Genomic DNA, 23,509 nt, shown 5'->3' with positions numbered 1-23,509 from the left:
TATCTCAAAGTTCTCATTAACTTCTTCTTCTTCTTTATTATTATTATTACTACTACTACTACTATTACTATCACTACTACTATTACTACTACCACCACTACTACTATTATTGTTATTATTGTTACTATTGTTGTTGTTGTTGTATTATTATGATTTATAATTTATACAATTAACCTTTCTATGGTTCGATCCCAGTCTTGTCGGGTTATTTATTACTTCGACATTCCTACACTTGGGAGAAGACATCAATCTTTTAGTCGTCTCACAAATCAAGCTAAAATACATCCTTTTGCATCACTTTATTGTTTGCTTCAAAATTGAGCCATAAAAACCATAATTTTAAAACCTAATATGAGAGTCAACCTAAGGCAAAAATAGTATACATCAAGAGATGTTTGATTTAGAAGAGGTAATTTAGTATATTCAAATTAAAACACTATTTGATTTTTAGGTTCTAAGTAAAGCTAAAATGTTTGGCTTCAAATGTTATCTATCTCGTTAAAATGTTAAAATATAGACCTAAAACTTTTATGAAGAATCCAAAACTTAATTCTGCCATTTTAAAGTTCAAAACATGGTATAAACAGATAAGTCCGGATCTATTCATAATTTTGTTGCAACCTAGATCTTGTTTCAATTTTCAACCTATATTCAAAGTCATAAAAGTCAGAACAAAGCAAGTTTGGATGAGTTTGAAAAGCTAAGAATGAGATCAAAAACTTTTACGAAGGGCCAACTCTAAACTATGTCATTTTAAGGCTCTATATTCAAAAACAACAATATCCATTTTTGCAACAGTAACAATAATCTTCATTAAAGTAAAAACTTATGCCTTATTTAAAATAGATGTTTCGTTTCATGTCTTATATTTTATTTCAGTCCTTTCGAATTTATTTTACTTGATGTTGTGTCTAGTTGTTGACATGCAACATAATACCATGATTTTAAATAATGTGAGTCTTGTTGAGACCTAATGTATTTTTCCTTTTTAATTCGTGTTTTGGATTTCCCCTTTAATATTCTTTATTTAAAATTTTTATAAAATGAAGTCGACTAGTCTTCTAGTTTGAAGGATCTACATAAACTTAACACATATTTTTTTAACTCTAAAATAAGTTAAAAAACACATCAACAAGTTTTCATCGAGTTATTGTCAAGTTTTATTTAAGCTTTTTAAATAGTGAGATGAATGAGTTTTCTAGTTTTAGGGACTGAAATAGACTTAACATGATTATTTTGATTCTAAAATAAATTTAAAAACTCTTTAATGAGTTTTCATAAAGTTTCATTTAAGCTTTTTAAAATGGTTAGGTTAACAAATCTCATAGTTTTAGGAAGAGACATAGACTTGTTTTTTTAATCTTAAAACGAGTTAAAAAAAAGTTAAAAAAATCTTGTTAAATTGACAATGTTTTGATTAAACTTGATTTTAAGAACTAAGTCAATAAGTTTTCTAGTTTTAGAAAATGAGTAACGTAATGTTTGTTTTTTTATTAAAAACTCAAAAAATAATCACTAAATTATGATATTCCTAATTCAAGGTTTGATGGCAATATCAACAAAGGTAGATCAATAATAAATAACTTATAGATAAATTAAAAAATAATTTAGATAATTAATAATATATATAAAATAAAATTTGACCATGATAATATTTTCTTGAAAGAAGTGCAATAAATGTGCTTTCCGTGGTCTTTTAAGCATAATATTATGCTCTCTATAGTCATTTAAGTATGATATACCTTTATTTAAATGTACTTAACTAGTATGTTCTAGAATTACTAGAATATTTTTTTTAAAAAAATTAAGTTATGATTTTATTTTTATATTTTTATTTAAATTTATTAGTTTTATTTTTATATTGATGATGGCACCTTTCCACTTAAATACTTAAATTATGTTTAGTAATGCAATGTATAGTTTTAATAGTTTTAATGGATGAAGAGTTTGTTAGAGTATTTATATTTTTTTAATGGTTTTAATATTTTAATGTTAAAAATAATGTTTTTAAAAGTTTTTTTAATATATTTTCTATTAAAAATACTTTTAAATAACATACTCCAACATATAATTATGAAAAAAAATTAAGAGTGTTTGTTTTTAGGTTTGAAAAATGGTTTTGAAAAAAATTATTATTATTATTTTTATTTTTTAATATTATTTTGATATATTAATGTTAAAAATATTTTTTTTATATATTTACAAATAAAAATCAATTTAAAGAGTAAAATAACCGCTGTGACAATTATATATACACTAATAACATTTTTCAAAGGTCAGCCAGGTACCAACACTACGAAAAAGTCTTCGAAAGATAAATACGTGATAACACCTTATAAAAAATACAATAGTAGGAAAAAAAAGAGAACATGAAATCAAATTCACTCCCAAGAAAACTCACATTCTCCGATCCAAAAAAGGAATTATCAGATCTCGATCGAAAGAATAAAATTAAATAAATACACACACAGTGTTTAATTAAAATGTTGTATTGTTGCAGTAGCAGTAGCAGTAGTGAGGTTAGATCTCAGAGTTCGGAGTTGAAATGCAGCCAAATCTGTTCTCAATCGGTAGCGTATTCGGGAATCCTTTTCTGTTAAATGCTGATTCAGGAGAAGACGGTGTCGGTTTTGGATTTGAGCGCTCCAGATTATTGTTTTTGGTTCCGTTTTTATTGTTACAAGGAGTAGGAGGAGGAGGAAGCAGCGGCGGAATGGATTTGTCTAAAGTTGGTGAGAAGATTTTGAGTTCTGTTCGCTCTGCTAGATCTCTCGGTCTCTTGCCTCTCACTATTGATCGACCTGAGGTATCCGTTTTGTTTTTGAAATTGATGCCTTTTGTATTTGTTATTTTGATTATTTCTATTTGGAAAGCTTAAATTCTATATATATTTTTTATTTAATCGTGATTTGTGAATCCTAGCAACGCAATGCAATTCTTGAACTTCGAAATATTTTTTTTGGGTGGTTGGAACTCGAATGAGGTGAATAAGGGTGATGGTATGCGTTACAGAGATTTATCAGAAATGGTTGAAAGATTTTGTGCCGCTTGTAGTGGAAATGTTACTCCTTTTAGCTCGATTCTTGATGGGGCATGTCGCTAGTAGAGGAGTTATTCTTCTGTTTTCTTGTTAGTTAGGGATCGGAGTAGTTTTCAGGTCTTCTTGTTAGTTAGGGATGTGAATGCTTTATTTAACTCTAAAGGTGTTAGTGCTGTTTGTGGGAAAGTGTTTATTAGAAATGCCTTGAAATTTGGAATAAATGCTATTTTTCTTGATATGCTTTGTGATGCATTGGAGATTCCTGAAGAAAGATTGCTTTTATTGGAGGTAATTTTTGAATTCTTTTTAATTTTGATTTTTTTTTGTCTTTTTGAAACGTTTTGATGTGCTAATATAAAAATAAATTTTGAAAAATAAAAAAAATATTATTTTGATGTATTTTCAAGTGAAAAACATTTTAAAACGAAAAACACTTTGAAAAGTAATATCTACCACACTCCCACACAAGCACATAGTCTTGAAAGGGTTTTATTAATCATGCTGTTATTGGAGGAGTTTTTTTTTTTTTTTAAATTTTTGACGGGGAAGCTGGAGTTGATAGAACCATCTTTTGTTGAACCTATTTGGAAGGCAGTTGTTCCTTCTAAGGTTGATTCTTCCCCCTTCTCTTTTTGTTCTTTTAGGAACTGGTGTGTGGGATTATGTTGACTATTGACAATCTCGTTAAAAAAGGTTCATCAGTCGGGTTTTCCTTAATAAAAGGGCAGCTGAATGGATTGGCACTTATACATTTTTACTTCAATGCTGTGGGAGCATATCTACAATGAAGGGGATTGGTTGGACGCTTATATATTTAGTTGAAGTATGAACATGGAGATGTACCCACTTGTGTGCTGATTACAGCAGTAGGGTTGCTTTAATTCCTCTAGCTATTCTGACCAATTCAAGGAGCCTAATATAAAGTCTTCAGATCTTTGGAACTGGGAGCAATAATTTGTTGATAATACTCTGGTTATTTGTTTTACAGATTCGTTTTATGCTTATTGGTTTCTTGTTTTTCTTTATGGGTTCTCTTTAGTAGAGTTTTGTAAAGATCTATTTCTTTCTAGCTCTCTCCCTGTCTTTCAACTTCTCCTTAACCAACTTTCTTGTGGAACTCTGGCAGCAAATTGGTAAAAACTCTGAATATTTTCATAAACAGTTCAACATATTATGTAAACGCCCATCCAGTAGCTCTCATCATATTCTATCAATTGAAAACTCCGTTTTCATTCTAAAATGTAATTGAAAATATTATCAAGAGTTGAATCTCTGAAACATGAATGTGTTCAGTTTCTGTGTTTTAGTGCCACAGCACCAGCAAGAGGTTTCTTTGGTTCAATCTTGAGCTGGTTGAAAAATATTACTCTTGTGAGTGATTGGCTCAACATCCCTTGAACAATTCACACAGACTATAATTTTCACGGAACAAATTTAGTAACAGTCTCTGGAATTAACTTATCCTCACTGTTTATGAGGAGATCTTTCATTCAAATTGCTAAAGTTATACAAGTCATACAGGCAGATTTTGATTCTTATTTCCCTTTCAGGTTCCAGCTCGAGCTGCAGCAGCAGCTGCTGTTGCTCGCGTGCTTGCAGGAATGCCTCCTCATCAGCGGTTTAATCTTCCTTCAAGTTCTGAAGAACTACGATCAATATATGGAAGCATACCACAACGTCACATGGTGGAGGAGCTGGAAGAAGACTTCTATGAAGAGGTTCCTATGTGCTTTAGATTTTCTTCTGTTTCTATGTAGCATGTCAATATTGTTTTTATGAACATGGTTTATTTGTCAGAAAATGCTGCTAGTCTATTTGTAGCAAGAATTATTGGTAGAATGTCACTAGCTATTTTTCTACTTTACTCCGCATCTTCATGATATGTGTTCAATTTTTTTTTTTTATTTGTGCGAGAGTTTAATCAATCATGGTATCAAATGCTCAAACCTTTGACTCCCTTTGGAATTTTTCCATTAACCTTTATCTGTCTCTTTTCTACTAGTCTAATGTCGCAAGATAATTGAAAGTAAACAATTGAATGACTTTCATTAAGAAAAGCACAATCAGAAGAAAAAAAGGTGAATTTCTTGCAGCAGTGGCAACTTCACTTCTAGCAGATCCACGTTACACCAATAAACTGCTTAAAGAATTGAAAAGTTAGAAAAACATCACACAAAAGAATTGAATTCCAAAGCCTCAAAATGTCTCATTTCTCCAACCACTGAAAATCACATTGATCTTTTGCCTTCTTTCCGTTTCCTTGTCTATCACTTTTTAAAGCAAACTTGCAGAGTATTTTAAGCAGAGTAGACTGCAGTAACTTTCTGATTTAAAATCACTTCTCTCTCTCTCTTCACACACGCACACGCACACCACTAGCAGATGTCTGTAGAGTTAATCAATTTGTCAAATCAAATGGTGATGTCATTTTAAGGATCTTAAGATTGGATAGCTCCTTTTGAGATAAAAAAGTTTCCCATATGACACCATCAACATGGTCCTCAAATGCCATGATTATTTCATGGTCATTTGCTCCTGAACCAGTTGGATATTGGTTTAGTGTTTTATATATAGCTATGATGTTTGTGTTGGCTTGATTTGAGATCTGTAGACATGAGTGGTTAATGGTGAAGTTGGCTTTTGATAATACTGATGAGGAGAGGATCTGAACCTTTTGCTTTCAATATCTGATAACATCAAGAAAGAAAAACCTATTAGATAATAACGGTAAAACGTGGACGCACTGGCACAATATGCAGCCTCTTAATTGATCGAGTAGCCTTGTATGTGTAAATATAGCGGAGTCTCTCAGAATCACTCATTGTCTAGCCACAAGAGAGATGCGTGCCTCAGTCATTGCTAGTTACAGTGGTTCTGATATCATGAAACCCAGGATGCAGCCTCTTAATTGATCGAGTAGCCTTTGATGTTGGCTGTTACTTATCAAATTGTGGGTGGATAAACCAAACAAATATAAAAAGGCTCCCAATTGAGGAATTGAGAGAAATGAGCTAATTTATGTATTTTTGGCCACAGATAATCTTGTGGACATAGCCTTGTATGTGTAAATATAGTGGAGTCTCTCAGAATCACTCATTGTCTAGCCACAAGAGAGATGCGTGCCTCAGTCATTGCTAGTTACAGTGGTTCTGATATCATGAAACCCAGGGGAAAGGGGTACTTTTGAGAGCTAGAAGTGATGCTCTTTATAGATCAGTTCTACCAAGTCCTTTCTATTAGCAAGGAAGAAGGAAGATATTAAATAAGGTGCCAAAACTGGGATTATTTATCCAAACTTGTGTTACCATAAAATTACCTCGCTACTGCTTGTGTTGAGAATAGCATGGTCTTTATGACAGCTCCTTATTTGCAGACAGCCATTTGAGGAGGCGATGCTATATATGCTTTTGTTTAATCCTACATAACACCAAGCTACACATGCTGACATTAATGAACAAAAGATGTTTTCTTAATATTCTCGGCAAGTTGCTTTGTAGGTGCTGATTCTGCAACTTAAGAAGGATTATATGTAACTCTGAGCATATAATGTTTTTGGACGACACCACTCTTGTATTTGTCTCGAACGATGAGTGGGTTTTATGGAAAGGAAAGATTTTTAGGACTTTTTTTGGAATGTGCCATTTCTGCTGTCTTATTCAGAACTTGGTTGGAGATAATGCTATAACTTTTAAGAATCAGTTCACCTGGGGAAAATTCTTGTGGGATGTGTAGCTTTTCTCTCTACTTTTCAGTTTCATGCTTGGTACTTTTGGGGGAATTTCCTTGACTGATAATGATATTCAGCTGGTTCAGGCTACTTGTTTATGATTTTTCTTCTTTTCTTTGCTTTCATGATTTGGAAGATGAGTCACCATACAACATGATTTTGCTGTACTTTTCAGTTAGTTGATATAGTGTTCGTTTATAAAAAAATTTCTTTTGCCCTCTACACTCTTACAGAACTTTTCAATTTTATATCTGTTTCTTAGAATATGGGTGGTTGAGCATGCATTGAGCTAATGTTGTGCTGATTTATTAAAAGGCTGTTGGGCATCATCATGTGCAGGATTTTGATCCAGTTAGGCATATTCTAGAGCATGTTCCATCTGAAGAAAATGAGTTATCGTATTTTGAGGAACAGGTACTTCTAGCAAAATATCATTGATATTTTACTCTCTTTGGATGTATTCACAGGATGTGGCTGAATATTGTATGGTAATTGGATGGTCTTTCTTTTGTGTTATCTGATGGTATGTAGGATTATAATGTCATCATTGTATGTTCTACATGTAGAGAAATGATTGTCTTAATCAATCATGAAATCATGAACAGTATAAAAACAAAGTGGCCTAAAAGTTGCATGTAAATTATACCAGGCAATGTTGTGTCTGTCATGTTATATCCATGTTAGATAATTCGTGAAGGATACATCACTTACATAAATGGAAGAGAAATATCCGGTACTCTTTGAGTATGTTCCTACCACATATACGTGGGGTTTGCTTATTATAAATATCCATGGACCCCATAAATATGCAAACGGAAGGGCTTATACTGTTGGAGTACGCAGACTAACTCTTTTGCCCATTTACTGATGATTCTTGAAAGTTTGGAGGAGTTCTCTAACATTCTTTTGTAACTAGTATCTACTTCTACTTTTATTTGTCTAAAAGACGGAATATTCGAGACTGTCTGTGTAAAATATGATGTGTTAACTTTGGTGTTTAGCTTGGCCCAAAATTTATGTAATTTTCCATAACTGAATTTTGATGATTAGTCATTATTCTTCAGGGAAAATAATATGCCTTGAAACCTGATTGGTGAATATTTGTTGGGATTTTCCTATCATTATTTTTATTGATATTCTAACTCACATACATTATGTGACCTACTTTATAAACAAACCTAAAATTATAAGTGTTCTTTGGTTATCTTGAGCTAGTTTCCTATGCTTGTTGCTCTTGTTGGTGCTCACTAAGAATATAATGATGATTTCATAGTGATTATAATGTCCATTACATTGCCTGCATTTCCGTGAGGATTATTTCTAGTATTTGGGCACCTAAAGTGGACCGGTTCATTCAATGGATGATACCAGAGGCATGCCTTGCCACATTATTATGCTTTTTGGATGCTTCTTGTGCCATGCATTCTAACCACAATCAATTCCATGTTAAATGTATTAGTTGATTTCACATTAGTTTGATTTCTGGTGGTGCATGGAACCTAATTTGGGGTAAGTATTGGAAACAACAGCCACAAATTTAGAATTTCTGGGAATTCATCACCTTAAATATTTTCGACTTTCATTTCTCATGGAATTCAAAATCCATAACCCCCAAAAAATAAAATAAAAAAATCCCTGCAAACAATTGAGATATATTTATCTGAGTCCTATTCTCCTTTGCAGCCACTTCCATCAATTACTACCACCATTCTTACCGAAGTTGGCACTTAACTACATTTATTTCTATGCTTGTCACTGCTACCATTATTGCCAATGCTATTGCCATAAGACATCTTGATTATTGTGGTTTCAGTGATGGCACCACAATAAGACGTAATGTGGTCATAATAGGGATGGTAACTGGTGACAAAATGGTGATGAAGGAGTCAGACAATATTAGTAAATGCCAGCTTTCTTGCTAAGTTTGATACCAACACTGCTGTCACCGCTTCCATCTGCAACCACTGTCACTGCTTTAGGTTGCTTATTCCACATCATGTAAACTACTGAAATTGAACTGAACTAATTTCAGTTCAGTTAATTAAAGTACTGCAAATACTCTAAAGTTATAGCTCATTCAAATCTTTAGGGTGATAGTGATAAATAATGTGATTTTCAATACTTAGATCTGTACCTTAAAGAATGTGGTTGAAAGCATGTGCATTTAAGGAGTGTTCAACTTGCACAAGCATGACATTAGTTAGGAGTTTTCCATGATCATTCTTTCTTTAGTTTGTGTTTGTGTTTGTGCATTGTAAATAGATTTATACAACTCGAGGGCAAGTATAATGTTGTTGAGAGTGTGATTATGGAGTTCATGCTTTTATTTGTTACTATTATGGCTTATATTTTTTTCTTGTACTGCCAGTGCATGTCTCTTTTAAACTCACAGAATTCCACGCTCTTGCAGATGCCATAGTTATTTGTTCATGTTTAAGGCTCATTACCAGTCTAAACTACCATATAGAATATGTTGTTGCACTATCTTTTCAAAGAATTGTTTTTTCAAATATTTTTCTGCAATTAGCTGACTGCAATTCAATGTGGATTCTTCTTTTTGTAGGCCACACTTAGATTAGCTCAACTAGACAGAGTAGCAGAGCGTTTATCTCTTCATGTCATGGAGCATCATGAAGTAATGGGTAAGGCGTTATAAGATTTCATTTAGACATGAAAATTTTGCTAATATTTCTTTTGATCAAATTAAGTTTTGCATGTACATTTATTAATTGTCACATATCTAATTCAAAGTTATCTTGAGAAGGTTTGCATTCTTAATCTTTGCTAACCTCCTTTCCCATTTGTGCATTAAATGCTTTCGGCACTTTTATGAGTTGATGTGATGCTGTTGTACATGTACCTTGACGTTAACTTATATAATGTAGTTAAGTTTTGTCATTTTAGTAATTTCCCTTGTCCATGCATTTATATTGATCAAGTAAGGAAAGCTTGGAGTGAAATTATAAAATTTTAATTATAGAAAAAAGTCTTTGTAGTCCTTCTTTTGAATGAGATGTTTATACTTGCTTCTGGCCAGTGAAGGGGATGAATTTGGTGAGGGAAGTAGAGAAAGATTTAAAGGTTGCTAATGTCATCTGCATGGTAAGCATTCCTGCGGTGTTTTCCTTAATGATTAAAAGGCCTTAGTCAAGAAGGATACTTGTAAGAAATGCATCTATTTTTTTTTCCTTCTAAATTCATGATGTGGGTGTGTGTTTTTGAGGATGCTATTGTCACCACTGCTTCTCTTTCTGGATCTGGATATCCATCATTTTGTTTTGCAGAATGGTAGAAGGCACCTGACTTCATCAATGAATGAGGTTTCTAGGGATCTTGTAGTGAATACTAATTCCAAAAGGAAACAAACACTCCTGGTATGCTCATCTTCCTGGATATCTTAGTAATAACATCTGAACATTTCAATCTTTTTGGATTATTTTTTCAATCAAGAATATATCGATGTTTGGAGCTGCATTTGATAGGTATGAATCACCTTTGCCATTTTCAGGATATGCTTGCAGTATTAACTGAGCTTCGTCGTGCATTGGACATGCAAGTGGCACTTGAATCCCTGGTTGAAGAAGGAAATTACTGCAAGGTTGGTCAATGCATCTTTTTTGCTAGTGGTATCCTATTGTGTTATGGACTTCAGTTCCCAACCTTCCTTCTCTGCGAAAAATGTGGTCTATTTTCTTGTTTGTTGTGTCAGAGAATTCCACTAAATTGTGTTTTTCTCCCAGGCATTCCAAGTCCTATCCGAGTATTTACAGCTATTAGATAGTTTCTCAGAGCTTCCAGCAATACAGGAGATGAGCCGTGGGGTTGAGGTGAATATAAATTAGAATTAAACATGCAACTACTATTCTTTATCAAGCTTTTGTGATTATTTTTTATTTTAATACATTTTTCTCTTGGCTTAAACAAAAAACGCATCTATCATTCAAACCAAATTAGTCTTATTTTGTTTTCTGTCTTACATTTATAATGCATATTTCAAGAAATCCAAGTTCACTGTTGCTGTTTCCCTGTTTTTTTCGTTCTCATGCTTCATTATTTCGCCATTTGATTGTATGTCTTGGCCTTTTATTGTGACTTGAAGCTCACATTGGTGACAGACAGTTATACTTGAGCAACTTTTCCCTATTCTTGTAACTGGTTTTGATTTTCATACAGGTTTGGCTGGGAAGAACCCTTCAAAAACTGGATGCCCTTTTGCTAGGAGTGTGCCAGGAGTTCAAGGAGGAGAGTTATATAACAGTCAGTATCTTATTCAACTTTCATATTATTGTCAAAATTGTGTATATATATATATATATATTTTTTTTTTTTCATGTAACTTTATTCATACAAGTGGTTTGTTTTATTCAATGCTATATGTTGTGTTTTTTTTTTTTGGTTTTTGCTATAGCTTTTTTCTTTTCACAAGATTTTTAAAAAATTTCATGTATATGATTAGTGGTATCATTCTGGATTTGGAACATTATCTACTCTATCAATTGAAAACTGGTAGTTTAACTGTTACTGAGTTTTTTTTTTTTTCACAAGATGATTATTATAGAATGTCATGTGTATGCTTAATTTAACCATCATTGTGGATTCGGGACGTCATTTCCTCAATCAACTGAAAAATGACAGTTTAAGTGTTAACATTTCTGGGGCGTTGTATCAGAAACTGAGGAATGGATTTTGCTGCTCTAGCTCTGCTTGGGGTTTGTGGAGGGGTTAGCTCCATCTCTTGCATAACTGTTAGACCATTGAGAGAAAAAATGATAGCTTTCTCTAGATCTTATCTAACCATGTTTGCTCCTCTAGCTCAGCTGAGGTTTTCTGGAGGTGGTTAGCTGTATCTGTTGCATAACTATCAGACCATTGAGAGAAAAAATGATAGCTTTCTCTTGATCTTGTCTAACCATGTTCTTTTCCTCCTCTTTTTGGTTAACATTTTATTCTCTTGTTACCATACTTTAGTATTTGAGTTTTGAATCAGCTCATGTGCACCCAAACAAGCAACACTTTTGCAACAAAATTGTGGATTGGTAGTATTAAAAAAAAAAACTTCTGTTTTCTCTCCTCACCCTTGTATTAGGTTCGTGTTGTTTTACATTTTCTCACAATCCCCCTTATTTTATGAATAATAGAAATGAGTAGTCAGAGACTCGAAGTATGTTATCTTGGCAAACTGAACTTGAAGAATCAGTAGAACCACTTGCAGTGTGCAAAATTGAAGATTCAAATGATAGATTGCTACAATTTGTACAGGTAGTTGATGCATATGCTTTAATTGGAGATATCTCTGGTCTTGCTGAAAAGTTGCAAAGCTTCTATATGCAGGAAGTTTTATCAGAAACCCACTCTGTGTTGAAGAATACTGTGCAGGAGGTACATACAACCAATTACTCCCTCTGTTCCAAAGAAATTGTCTGCCTTTATATTTTTGTTTGTCCCAAAATGATTGTTTGGTCGAAATATTAAGTCACATATTTTCCTACAGTGCTCCTAATCACAGCTCATTTTACAGGAGACTCACATATTTTCCTACAGTGCTCCTAATCAAAGCTCATTTTACAGGAGACCTACTACAATTGGAAAGGGGGTCTTTAGAAATTATGGATAAAATTATTGATATGGAATATCAATTAATAACATTATTAATATGTGTGAAAAGTCGAATATGACAATTTCTCTGGGTCAGATGGAGCATGATTTTATAAGTGAAATTAGTTTCAGATAATCAGTAGTGGGCAAGATATAGATAGCCCAGTTATGAATTTCAAGTCCAAAATCTCTCTCTGCACCTACATGCATATTGATGCATGCGTTGAGGTTGTTTAAAATCTCAACTTCTTCAAAGGGTTTTCCCCTTCAAAATTTCTTTCCTTTCATAGTCCTCCATGGAAATTAATGTCAACTATCTTCATAAGGTAATCTTTACTCAGTTAACTGATTAACTTATGCAGGATCTGGAAATACAGATGCAGAACAGTAGGTACTTTCTTTTCACTTTAACTGTTTCTGTATTGAATCCATCATAACTCAATTATTTTTATATGTTACATAATATTTTTGTGCATTTCATTCCAGACTTACCTACAGCGATCTAAGCCTTCAGATACCTGAATCTAAGTTCAGGCAGTGTTTGTTGAGAACATTAGCAGTCTTATTCAGGTTGATTAGTTCCTATCATGAAATAATGAACTTCCGGCTGGAGCACAAGGTCAGACTATATTCTTTATATGCCCAGTTTAATTTTTTTTTTTCCTTTTCTTTACTTTTATGGGATGTTTTCAGTCCTCTCCACAACAAGGTCAGGGCTTGCAAACATTGATGGTTAAATTGAGTATCCTAAAGCTTTCTTTCCCTTTCTATCCTTTATCCATTTTTTTGTTTGTAAACTTTGGATGGTTGCTTAAATATGTTTCTAAACTAGAAGTGTAACGGTTGTTGATTGTCACTTAATTTAATGGATCATATTGGACTGTTAATCATTTGTGCGTTGTTTCTGCATCTAGTGCCTTCTTTTTTAGTTTTTTTTATAGTAATAGTAAATTTTGGTTTTGTTTTCTCATTTTGACTACACATTTTATGGAGACATTATTACCAATCATAGATGAGGCGCATTAATTCCGGAAAACCTAGAATTCTTACATGAAATGAAGCTAAACAATTTAAATGTAGATCTTTTACAACAACCTTTAGCCTCTTAAACCTTTTTTTTTCCTGTTAATCGAAATCACGGGGATAATAAAAGCAGTGTGAGCTGGAAAGCTTCCATGATTACCAGAGACAAGTTTTTCCACCCTTGAATCTATTTTAGTCAGAAGGTATTTTTTGTATTTCTTATGTAGTGTTATAAATAACATTGGTTCTGCAATGTCAGTTGTTTCTTCTGTTCACGTGTTTGTTTCTCTCATTTATCCTCAAAACTTGTTCATTGGTTTTCAGGATTTGGCATACCAAACATCTGACATGAAGCAGGATTCCTTAGGAAGCAATGGATCTCCCCGTGAATCTTTAGATAGAATGCTTGATTCATCTCCTACCGAGGAATCTACAACAACTTACATGTATTTAGATTCCAATTTTGATGCAGATGAAACTAGAAGTAATGGCAGTGAAGCATCAAGAAGTGGATCTCCTTGGTATCATCTGCGAAAAGATGCAACAGCATTTGTTTCACAAACTCTTCAGCGAGGGCGAAAGAATCTTTGGCAGCTTACAACAAGCCGAGTATCAGTGTTGCTTTCTTCTGCAGCTATTAGCTCTATGAGCACACACCAATTCTTGAAAAATTACGAAGATTTGAATGTATTCATCTTGGCCGGGGAAGCCTTCTGTGGAGTTGAAGCAGTTGAGTTCAGACAGAAGTTGAAGGCTGTATGCGAAAACTATTTTCTTGCATTTCATCGGCAAAATATTCATGTAAGTTGTTGCCAGGGTTAGTTTGTTTTACAATTTTAGTTTTCTTTGCTCATATCCCTGCTCTGTTAGGTGCATGATACATTTACCTTCAGAGCTTTATTACCCCCCTTTGAAGTAAAGTTTATTAGTCAATAAATTCAATTTGTTTCTTATTTATTGTCCTGTCACATTAACATAACTTGCTTTTATGTGATTCTAATAAAATTTCTTATCTAAATTCTGAATATCTAATACTTGGAAAAACAATATAATTTTTTTTTAAAACTTTTTCAGGCACTCAAAATGGTTTTGGAAAAGGAAAGTTGGCTGAAATTGCCACCAGATACAGTCCAATCAATTAGTTTTGCTGGACTTGTTGGCAATGGGGCTGCCCTGATAGTTCCATCTCACGGTATCTCTTCAAATGTAAAATTGCATCATTCTAACAAATCAGTGAATTCCATTGATGCCACTATCAAAAAGAGTGGATTTACCTCTTGGATTAAAAGTGGAAATCCATTTTCGCCAAAAATAATCTCCACTTCAGTGGAAGGCCACAGTTCATCCCTGCTTAATGGGGCAACTGCTGGTGAATATGATGGACATGCTAATGATAGTTATCACGGTGATCAGGCGTCTCCCCATAGTGGTGGTGCAAGTCATAAAAATGGAACTCCTTTTTCAGAAGATGAAAATGAAGATCTTCTTGCAGACTTCATTGATGAGGACAGTCAACTCCCAAGTCGAATTTCAAAACCAAAAGTTCCTAAAAGTAACTTTTCACATTGTAAAGATGATGAGATATCTGCACAGACAGGATCATCTCTCTGTCTTCTCAGGTGCAAAGCCATTTTGTGCTGTTAACTGATAACTATTTGTACGTGGATATTATAATCTGCAACTATACATAATTGTGCTTTATTGAGCTGTGTTTATTTGTGCATGTTAGATCAATGGACAAATATGCAAGGTTCATGCAGAAACTAGAAATAGTAAATGTTGAGTTTTTTAAGGTATGTTATACTGTCTACATTTCTTGTTTTTTTGTCTTCTATATATTTAACTTAAAAAATCTATAGTTTTTTTCCCCTCTAAATTGTTTTTCCTGATTCAGTATAGTTTTGCAGGGTATATGCCAGTTGTTTGAGATTTTCTTCTATTCTGTGTTTGAAACATTTGGTCAGCAGAACTCTAATTCAAATGGAAAATCTGACCCTCTCAATTGTAAGGGTTCCTTTTTTCCTCCAAAATTCCATCCTGTCCCATGTTGATCAATTCTGATATGCTCCTTCACCCCTAATCAGCTGCTACTATTTTGAACTAAGTACCCATAATTCATGTCTGTGGTACACAGATCGGCTGAAGACTGCTATATCCAGAATTACACAAGATTGTGACCAATGGATAAAGCCTCAGCTGACCCCTGTTTCATCCTCATCCCCTACGTCTTTGAGTACATATATGCATGGAGATGTAACACCGGCTAGTCCTCCAAATCATTCCACATCCTTTGGTCTCAAGGTATTTATGCAAGAATAATTTTGCAAAAGTAAATTTTTTCTTAATAGAGAAATATTTTCCAATCCATTGTGTGCCACCAACACAAGACAAGAGTTTACTTGAATTAATCAAAATTTTGTTTCTCAAAGAAATGATGATGGAGAACCATGAAAGACTTCTAAATTTAATTTCAATAATTTTTTTATTGACAGTTAATTATAAATTTTACTGTTTCGGGCCTCTTTTTTTATATATTTTCTGTCGAGTAGTTTTTATCAAAAGCATTCTGTTTCTTATTTAGTAGTGTTGGGTTTGGGTTTTCTATTTAATAATTCAATTATGGTTGTATTATATAAAAGCTTCTATTTCTTATGTTTCAAGAGCCATTTTTTGATTATCAGGGGACTGACAATAAATAGATAAATAGATTGTTTTCCATCCCTATAGTTCTTCTTCAGTTGGTTTTCCCTGATGGAGATATCAAAAGAAGCAAAACTAATGTTCTTTTGTGGCACGGTTATATCTGTAACATCCTGATCTGCTGGGAAATCTGGAAAATTGTCTTAGTTTAGTTTTTGTTCGTTACGTTATATTCTACTAGTTCTAAAGTAATTACCTTTATTAGTTTTTTCCTATTCTAAATAGATAATAAGTATTTTCTTAATAGAAAATAAGTCCATGTTGGCCCTTGAGTACTATATCAACCTATATAATGGATCTTTCAATATTTTAATAACATTTGATGAATAAAATTCTAGCAATTTGCTTTTGATTGTGTGACTCAATCTCTCACCTTTTAAGAACCATCGGTGTGAAGCTTAGGTATTTCTATCCTTTAGGTGTGACTCAGAAACCTATTAGTGTGAATAGTTTCTACAATTTCCAAGAAAACCCCATCAATCTAACCTGAAAACATCTCATCAATAGACCAAACAACCTCTCATGCATACCTAATCAACCCTATAACATTTACACGTGAAAGATTTTGCCTAAAATCTCCTAAAATTACTATTCAAACCTCTATACACAACCCTGAACAGCCTTTAAAAGTCATCTCCAGAACTGCCCCTAAGTGGTCCTGCATCATCTCCTTCTGTTATCTTGCACTTTGTCTTCCTTGGTTTAGAATCACAGTTGCAATTTTGTTTGTGATCGTGGTTCATTGGTTATATTGGCATTCATGCTAGTATTAGATTCTGTTTGACCTCTGCTGTGCTGGGATAATTGATGAAACACATCAAGTTGTTTGGTAATGAATTGTTATGTTGTGTTGTTTGTAAAATCACTTAAATTAAATTACCATTAAGGACAACTAAAATTAAACATTTTCTTTCAAAAACTAAATGAATTGCTTAAGAAATGAATTCTTTTTTTAAAAAACACAAATATCATATAAAAGCAAGTTTAAAAGAAACAATAATAAAAACCTTACATGGTTTTTTTTAGTAAACATGATAGTCAAATAATTTAATTATAGCTAAAAACTAACATACTTGGAATAAAATAATTAAGATTAGTTAATTTTAATATATTTAAGGTTATTAACTTTGTAATTAATATTAGTTAATTACTATATATAAAGCAAAAATGATTTGGGTTCGTTAATTCTAAAATATTTAAGGTTATTTTAGTTTTTTAAATAAAATAATCAGCCTTACATTTCAAAATGATCACTTCGCATGCTTTTTGAAGTGGAAGCTTATATATATTTAACATGTTTTTTTTATGAAATTAGCCTTCCACTCTCAAAAGTTAAGCAATTGATTTTTAAAATCCTAATCAAACACTTTTTTATTGTTTTCTTTTAAAGTAAAGTATAAAAGTTAGAAAAATAGACAGCCAAACATGCTCTTAGTATTGTAATTTCACTAGAAAAGATAAATACTAATACTAAAATTTAAATAACTAATTTCTTAATTTCATGAAAAATACTTTCTTGCTTATCTCATTTATATGATAATAATTTAACAATTTAGCTTAGTACACCTGAAACTAAGAAGTTCTGAAAAATAAATTTTTTTTTTAGCAATTTAGCATGGTACACTTAAAACTAAGTTCGCATAAATAAAAAAAATAAAAAAATCAAGATTAATAGTAATGAGGTCTGTGATATTGGTATGGATATCATTTGTGAACTACCCGTCGGTCATTGTGTAACCTAACGTTCGTTGTTTGATTTTGACTCTTTTTTTCTTCTCTCCTTCTAATTCTTCTCTCTTCCTACATCAAAGTAGACATTGAGAGTGTGCCCTTCCCAGTGCAACTGTTTTGACTTTGAAGTGCATAGAGACCAGGATAAAGATAATAACTGTTCATGATGTTCACTGAAGTAGGGTCATGCAATAGCCAATTATAACTTGTTAGGTATTCATGATATGCCGTTGATTGTAGAAAGCAAATCAGTGCATTTCCCCCCCCATCCGTACATAAGGAGAATCATCCACCTCTGTTACACAGGACACATTTATTTTCTCTAAGAAAAAGGATCTTTTGTTCTGGCCTTGGCACTGGCAGCATTTTTCCCTGCTGAGAAGGTTGAGCTCATATATATTAAGAAATTAGTGTTGTAAAATGTTTGGCAAGTTTATTGGAGTTTTGACTCTCCTGGATGTGCCCTGGCCATTATTGTCACTTTCATTATCATGCTGTCCTGTACATGGAAACTTATCACATTATGATTCAGTCTTGTAGAACAAAATTATCAAAGGCAGATCTTGCATCACAATGGGTTGTCATATGATGCATGTGTATGAATACATATATAGCTACAATGAATGTGCAGTGGCTTCTTGATTATTAAAAACTCTTAATTGCTATCAGCTAAATTTGGTTGTTTGGATTTACAAAAGAGCTGTTCTGTAATCAGTATGCCTACAGTAATAGATAATTGTGTTGCAGGAAAGATGTGCTGCTGCTGATACCATATCTCTTGTTGCTCAAATATTACACAGATCTAAAACCCATCTTCAGTCAATGCTTCTTCAGAATAATCCAGCTATAGTGGAAGACTTTTTTGTCCTTGTGGTATATTTCCTTGTTTCTGTATTTTTGAGCATTTTTATTAGCCATAATTTTTTGAAATCTTTCGAAAATTATTTTGATACTGTATTAATGAGCTGTTAAATTGGATATTCGGAATCATATATTTTGACATTATTATATGCTGTAGGAGAAAAGGATGCTAGTATGAAATATGTTTGTCTGGGTATTATTCCATGTTCTAATATAGCTGGAAAACCATCTGAATTTCAGAAAGTAAATTAATTTTGCAATTGAATACTAGAGCCTGGGAGTTTACTTATTTATCCATGTGTGCACCACGTTCAGATGGTTCCAGTTGCTAGGTTGTATTGGGTTAGGTCAATGAAAAGGAAATGAATGATGGTTGAGTGGAAGCATCTAAATTTTGAGATTGTTGTTGGTTAAGAGAGAGGGAGGACTTGATCGCCCCCCAATAACCTTCATTTCTTACCATAAAACTTGCCCGTTACTTGAATAGGCATGCTCTTTCTATTCTCTTTTCATCTATTCAACCCTCTAATAAGTGAAGTTGTCCTATGACAAAGTTTGGACAATCATATATACCTGTTTACTAAACTTCAGGGGTAATCTTTCCTTATAAGTTGTTTTTTTTATATGGTTTTTACATGAACTATGTTCTTATTTCGGTCCTTAATTTAGAAATAGATATTTTCATTCCTTTTATATTGACAAGTAAGTTATTTTTTTTATCAGGTGGACTCTGTACCAGATGTTATAGAGCACTTACACCGGACCACTGCAAGATTACTTCTTCACATTAACGGGTAAGTTTAGAACTGAATAATGTTGATCGAACCCTTCTGTATTAATTAAATCATCGGATGTTCTTGTGGATTAATGAGCTGAATAATTTTAATGAAGCCCTATTGGATGCCCAAAGCCATTTCCAACAGCATTTCTCGTTGCGGATGATAACTTGTGACTTTTATGTTTATTTAAGATACATTTGATGGAACTGCTAATCTGTGTCAACTGCTCAAAGGTTCTTTAGAGCAGCCTTTTTAATGGCAAGTTAATTCCTATATCAAATGAAGTCAAATAACAATAATACAAGCAACCTTACTAGCACTTGAAACTTGAAAATAACATAAAATGGAAACAGCCTGCTTCCACTTAAATAAAAATCACAGCTTGTGAATGGATCATGAGTCAAATTTTGGAGACAAGTGAAGCATGATGCAGGATAATGTGCAAAGAAAACCTATTTACGGGGCATGAAAGTTTCAGCTGGGAGAAGTTGGCATAACTATCATATTTAATATATTTGGTAATTAGATAAAACGTTCATAATCAGAAATGGAAGCTGTAGTCTTGAAACTCAAACAAAGCAAATTTCTTTAACCGGATTTGAGACAACAAAATTCTGACTTTAATAAACTCAGCTATAGGAGGACTTGCAGCATCAAATGGGTGAGCTGTGAAAACATGAAGCAAATGCAGATTTTAATCGCTTTATCTGTGATAGGGATTGTTTACAAAAAATGTTAGTTATTTGTCAGGTTGAAGACATCCTGGTAACTGTACCTAGATAAAACAACTAATCTTGATTTCACTGCATGCTTAAGAAACCTTCAACTTGCTGGTTTTGTATGCCTGCTTGTATACCAGATGATCAGTTTCCCAAGCAAAATACAATCAAAACTCAAGATTCCACTGGATTCTTCATTACCTTTCAGTCAAAAATCTTGTTTGGTTCATTGCTACCATCTTTGATGCAAAGCACTTTTTAGCAGGTATGTTGATCGGATAGCTAATGCTAAGTGGGAAGTAAAAGAGCTTGGTCTAGAGCATAATGGGTATGTTTCATCCTCTCCTTTTTTACTATAATTATATGCTTGTTTATATTGTTCGAGCATGTTGTAACTTCCATGCTTTTAATGACCTAGATATCATCTATCTCTTTTGTAATTTTTCCATTAAAACTGTGTGTTGAGTGTGTTAATTTCATAAATCAAAGGTAAGTTAGCTTGCAACATTTTCTAATCATGTTAAAAAAAATATACTTCTTACAATTTTCCTCTTTTTTTTTTTAATAATATTTGTACTGCATTCTGTGCTATTAATTGAAGTTTTTGATTCACTGGCCTGCTCACCTACTCTGGTTGGCTTAGGGTGAAGTTTTTGTATGATAATAAAACGTTACTTTGGAGCTTTTTTTGGTCATGACCTTGGTCCTTGCTTCCTGTGCTATGTCCTCTGTGACACCCCCTCCCCCCACTTTAGCTTGACCCATGTTAATTAATGGAACTAGATATTTGTGGACTACATGATATCTCTTACAATTCTTTAATAGGTACTGAGCATATTTTTACAACAATTATCCATCAGAATATACTGCTATCACTTTATAATCCCTCCCATTCGAGTTATATTGACAGGTATGTTGATTTACTTTTGGGAGAGTTTAAGCACTATAAAACGAGGCTTGCACATGGTGGAATTCACAAAGAGGTAATGGCTGGTTCACATCTCAGGAGGAGCAGCATTTTGTAAAATTTTGAATACAGAATTTACAACTTGATGCTCATCATTTTGTAAAAGATGTTGATGTTTTACATTCTGGATAATACACGAGCACTTTGAATAAATTTGTATGTGCACATATGCCGATAAATAAATGGGTTTCTTAGGCTGGCTAATTTACTAGTAGTAAACACTTGGTTAACAATCCTCCCAATCATTGGCCTTACCTCATCATAAATGGCATAATTTTGTTGTATTATTTTGCTCTAAAAATCCTGTGATTATACCAAGGAGGAAACAAATATCTAAATATCTAAAAATGAAAAGCATGCAAGTCATGGATGTTTAATGTGAACTTCACGAATGTTTGCTGTGAGTTGAAATGTATGAATGAAGAGCAGTTCAAAAAACATTTCAGTACTACTCTTTCCAAGGCAACAGATGAGGGATAGAATAATCTACTTGTGGTCTTCAGTCTTCTACTTTAGGGGCAGTTAGATCTTCAGAGGGTGTCTTTAGAGCAATTATTTTGACTTCAGTCTTCTACTTTAGGGGCAGTTAGAGGGGTGTCTTTAGAGCAATTATTTTGTGGGACTACCGTACTTTCTTTTTTGTTTTTTTATGTTTTTGCTTTCTTCCTCTGTACTTTTCTACATCTTGTCTCGGAGGACTTCTGTATTATTTTCTTCTCGTAATCCAATAATATCTTCATTTATATTATTTTGCTAATAGCTTCCGCCTGCCTGGTTATGATTCTGTTCTAATTTTGTACTAATAAACATGTTTCTCATGTCCCAAAACTTGAACAACAAACTAGTCTAAACTATATTTCTATCTTCATAGGCACAAGACCGTCTTTCAGAATATGGTGTTGAAATCGTCGCTGAAACCCTCATAGAAGGTCTATCACGGGTGAAGAGGTGTAGTGATGAAGGACGAGCTCTTATGTCATTAGATCTTCAGGTTCTTTCAAAACTCCAACAGGAATTTATATTTTTCAAGATTTCCATTTTGCCTCTAGCTCCTTTTGCACCTCTCAAGAATTGATAATTTAAGTGCTATCTAAATTCCTTTCAGGTTTTGATCAATGGCCTCCAGCATTTTGTCCCCATAAATGTTAAGCCAAAATTACAAATGGTTGAAACTTTCATTAAGGTAAGAATTAGCGTGTTCAATGAGACAATTTCTTAAAAACATGTGAAGATATTGGAGGAGAAATGATTAGTAGTGATCTTTGAGCCTTGAGGCTTGCTTGGTCAACCCATCTTCCTGGGTTCTTGGATACTCGTTTCACTTAGAAATGCCTGGTGAACATTTTCACTATCAAGATTATTAATTGGAATTTTCATTCTCTCGACCCGTACAGGCCTACTACCTTCCAGAAACCGAGTATGTACACTGGGCTCGTGCTCACCCGGTAAGAAAATTCTGCACTGGAACCGAGGAATTGTTTTATTGTTCTTAACATGCTCAACACCTATTTCAACCTATCTTTTAATAATACAACTACACTTTTCCTCGCAGGAATACACTAAAAATCAAATTGTTGGGTTGATCAATCTCGTTGCTGCAATGAAAGGTTGGAAGAGAAAAACCAGGTTGGAAGTGATCGAGAAAATTGAGTGAGCTGTGACTTGAGACAGTCATGTTAGTGTTTTGGGTATATAAAATCCTGCACTCCACTAATATATATGTTTTTTATAACATGAATGGTGTATATTGCATATTATTCCCCTGCTTCTTGATTATGTTAGGTTGTATATCTTGTAATACATGGTTTTCCCAATGGGGGAATATCAAATGTAATTTTGGATCACATTATACGGCCAATAATGAATTCGTGGGTAGATTTTATTTCAATTACTCATGGCTGCAAATATTATGATCGAGGTGCCCATTTGTAACTGATCAAGAACAAAAGAACGTTTGAGAATTAAAGATTTGCAAAACCATTAGGTCTTTTTTGGAGTCTTTTCTGGTTCGCGTTTTGCTGATTTTATTTTATTCTAATTTTCATAGCCCTCTAATGAACGGGAAAATGGCTTGCTTTGCCACGCAAGGCATATCCGTGGTTAATGGTTTTTCATTTGTTATTGCCAGTGTCTGAAATCAAGATAATAGCGTCCTTTTCTTGCTTTTCCTCTTGCCTGTTGCATCATGCTGTGCAATTTGACCACTCCTGAACCATTTTGCTGTACGGTAGAAAGAACCCGCCAGGAATAGTTTGTTCGCAGCTCATCATAGCTCACTGTAATTTTCATGCACCGTATTTTATTAGAGGATGTTTTTTCCAGTTATCAGGGCGTCTGTATTTCCTAACCCCGACAATGACAAATGAC

The 23,509-nt window shown here is 33.3% G+C and overlaps 1 protein-coding gene across 6 annotated transcripts; it reads left to right on the top strand.

Annotated features, from left to right (window-relative positions):
• The first annotated feature begins 2,322 nt into the window (after nt 1-2,322).
• On the top strand, nt 2,323-23,141 carry LOC105111675 (coiled-coil protein). Of its 6 annotated transcripts, none has more exons than XM_011007110.1 (25): nt 2,323-2,806; nt 4,591-4,758; nt 7,107-7,181; nt 9,331-9,409; nt 9,805-9,869; nt 10,052-10,141; nt 10,276-10,365; nt 10,508-10,594; nt 10,941-11,024; nt 12,027-12,146; nt 12,725-12,753; nt 12,849-12,981; nt 13,710-14,186; nt 14,460-15,004; nt 15,115-15,178; nt 15,293-15,389; nt 15,520-15,686; nt 18,564-18,689; nt 19,401-19,471; nt 20,441-20,503; nt 21,086-21,158; nt 22,014-22,133; nt 22,248-22,325; nt 22,537-22,587; nt 22,695-23,141. In XM_011007110.1, the coding sequence occupies exons 1-25, from the start codon at nt 2,546-2,548 to the stop codon at nt 22,794-22,796; spliced, it is 3,315 nt and encodes a 1,104-aa protein (XP_011005412.1). In that variant the 5' UTR covers nt 2,323-2,545; the 3' UTR covers nt 22,797-23,141. The 6 variants fall into 6 exon arrangements, with proteins under 6 accessions (XP_011005412.1, XP_011005411.1, XP_011005413.1 ...); XM_011007109.1 differs by having other exon boundaries at nt 20,438-20,503; XM_011007111.1 differs by lacking the exon at nt 9,331-9,409 and having other exon boundaries at nt 9,810-9,869; nt 20,438-20,503.
• The last annotated feature ends 368 nt before the right edge of the window (nt 23,142-23,509 follow it).

This window comes from Populus euphratica, unplaced genomic scaffold (assembly GCF_000495115.2).
Source record: "Populus euphratica unplaced genomic scaffold, PopEup_1.0 scaffold305.1, whole genome shotgun sequence".
NCBI lineage: Eukaryota > Viridiplantae > Streptophyta > Magnoliopsida > Malpighiales > Salicaceae > Populus > Populus euphratica.
Note: the sequence above shows the minus strand (reverse complement) of the source record. Positions and strands in the feature narration are given on the sequence as shown.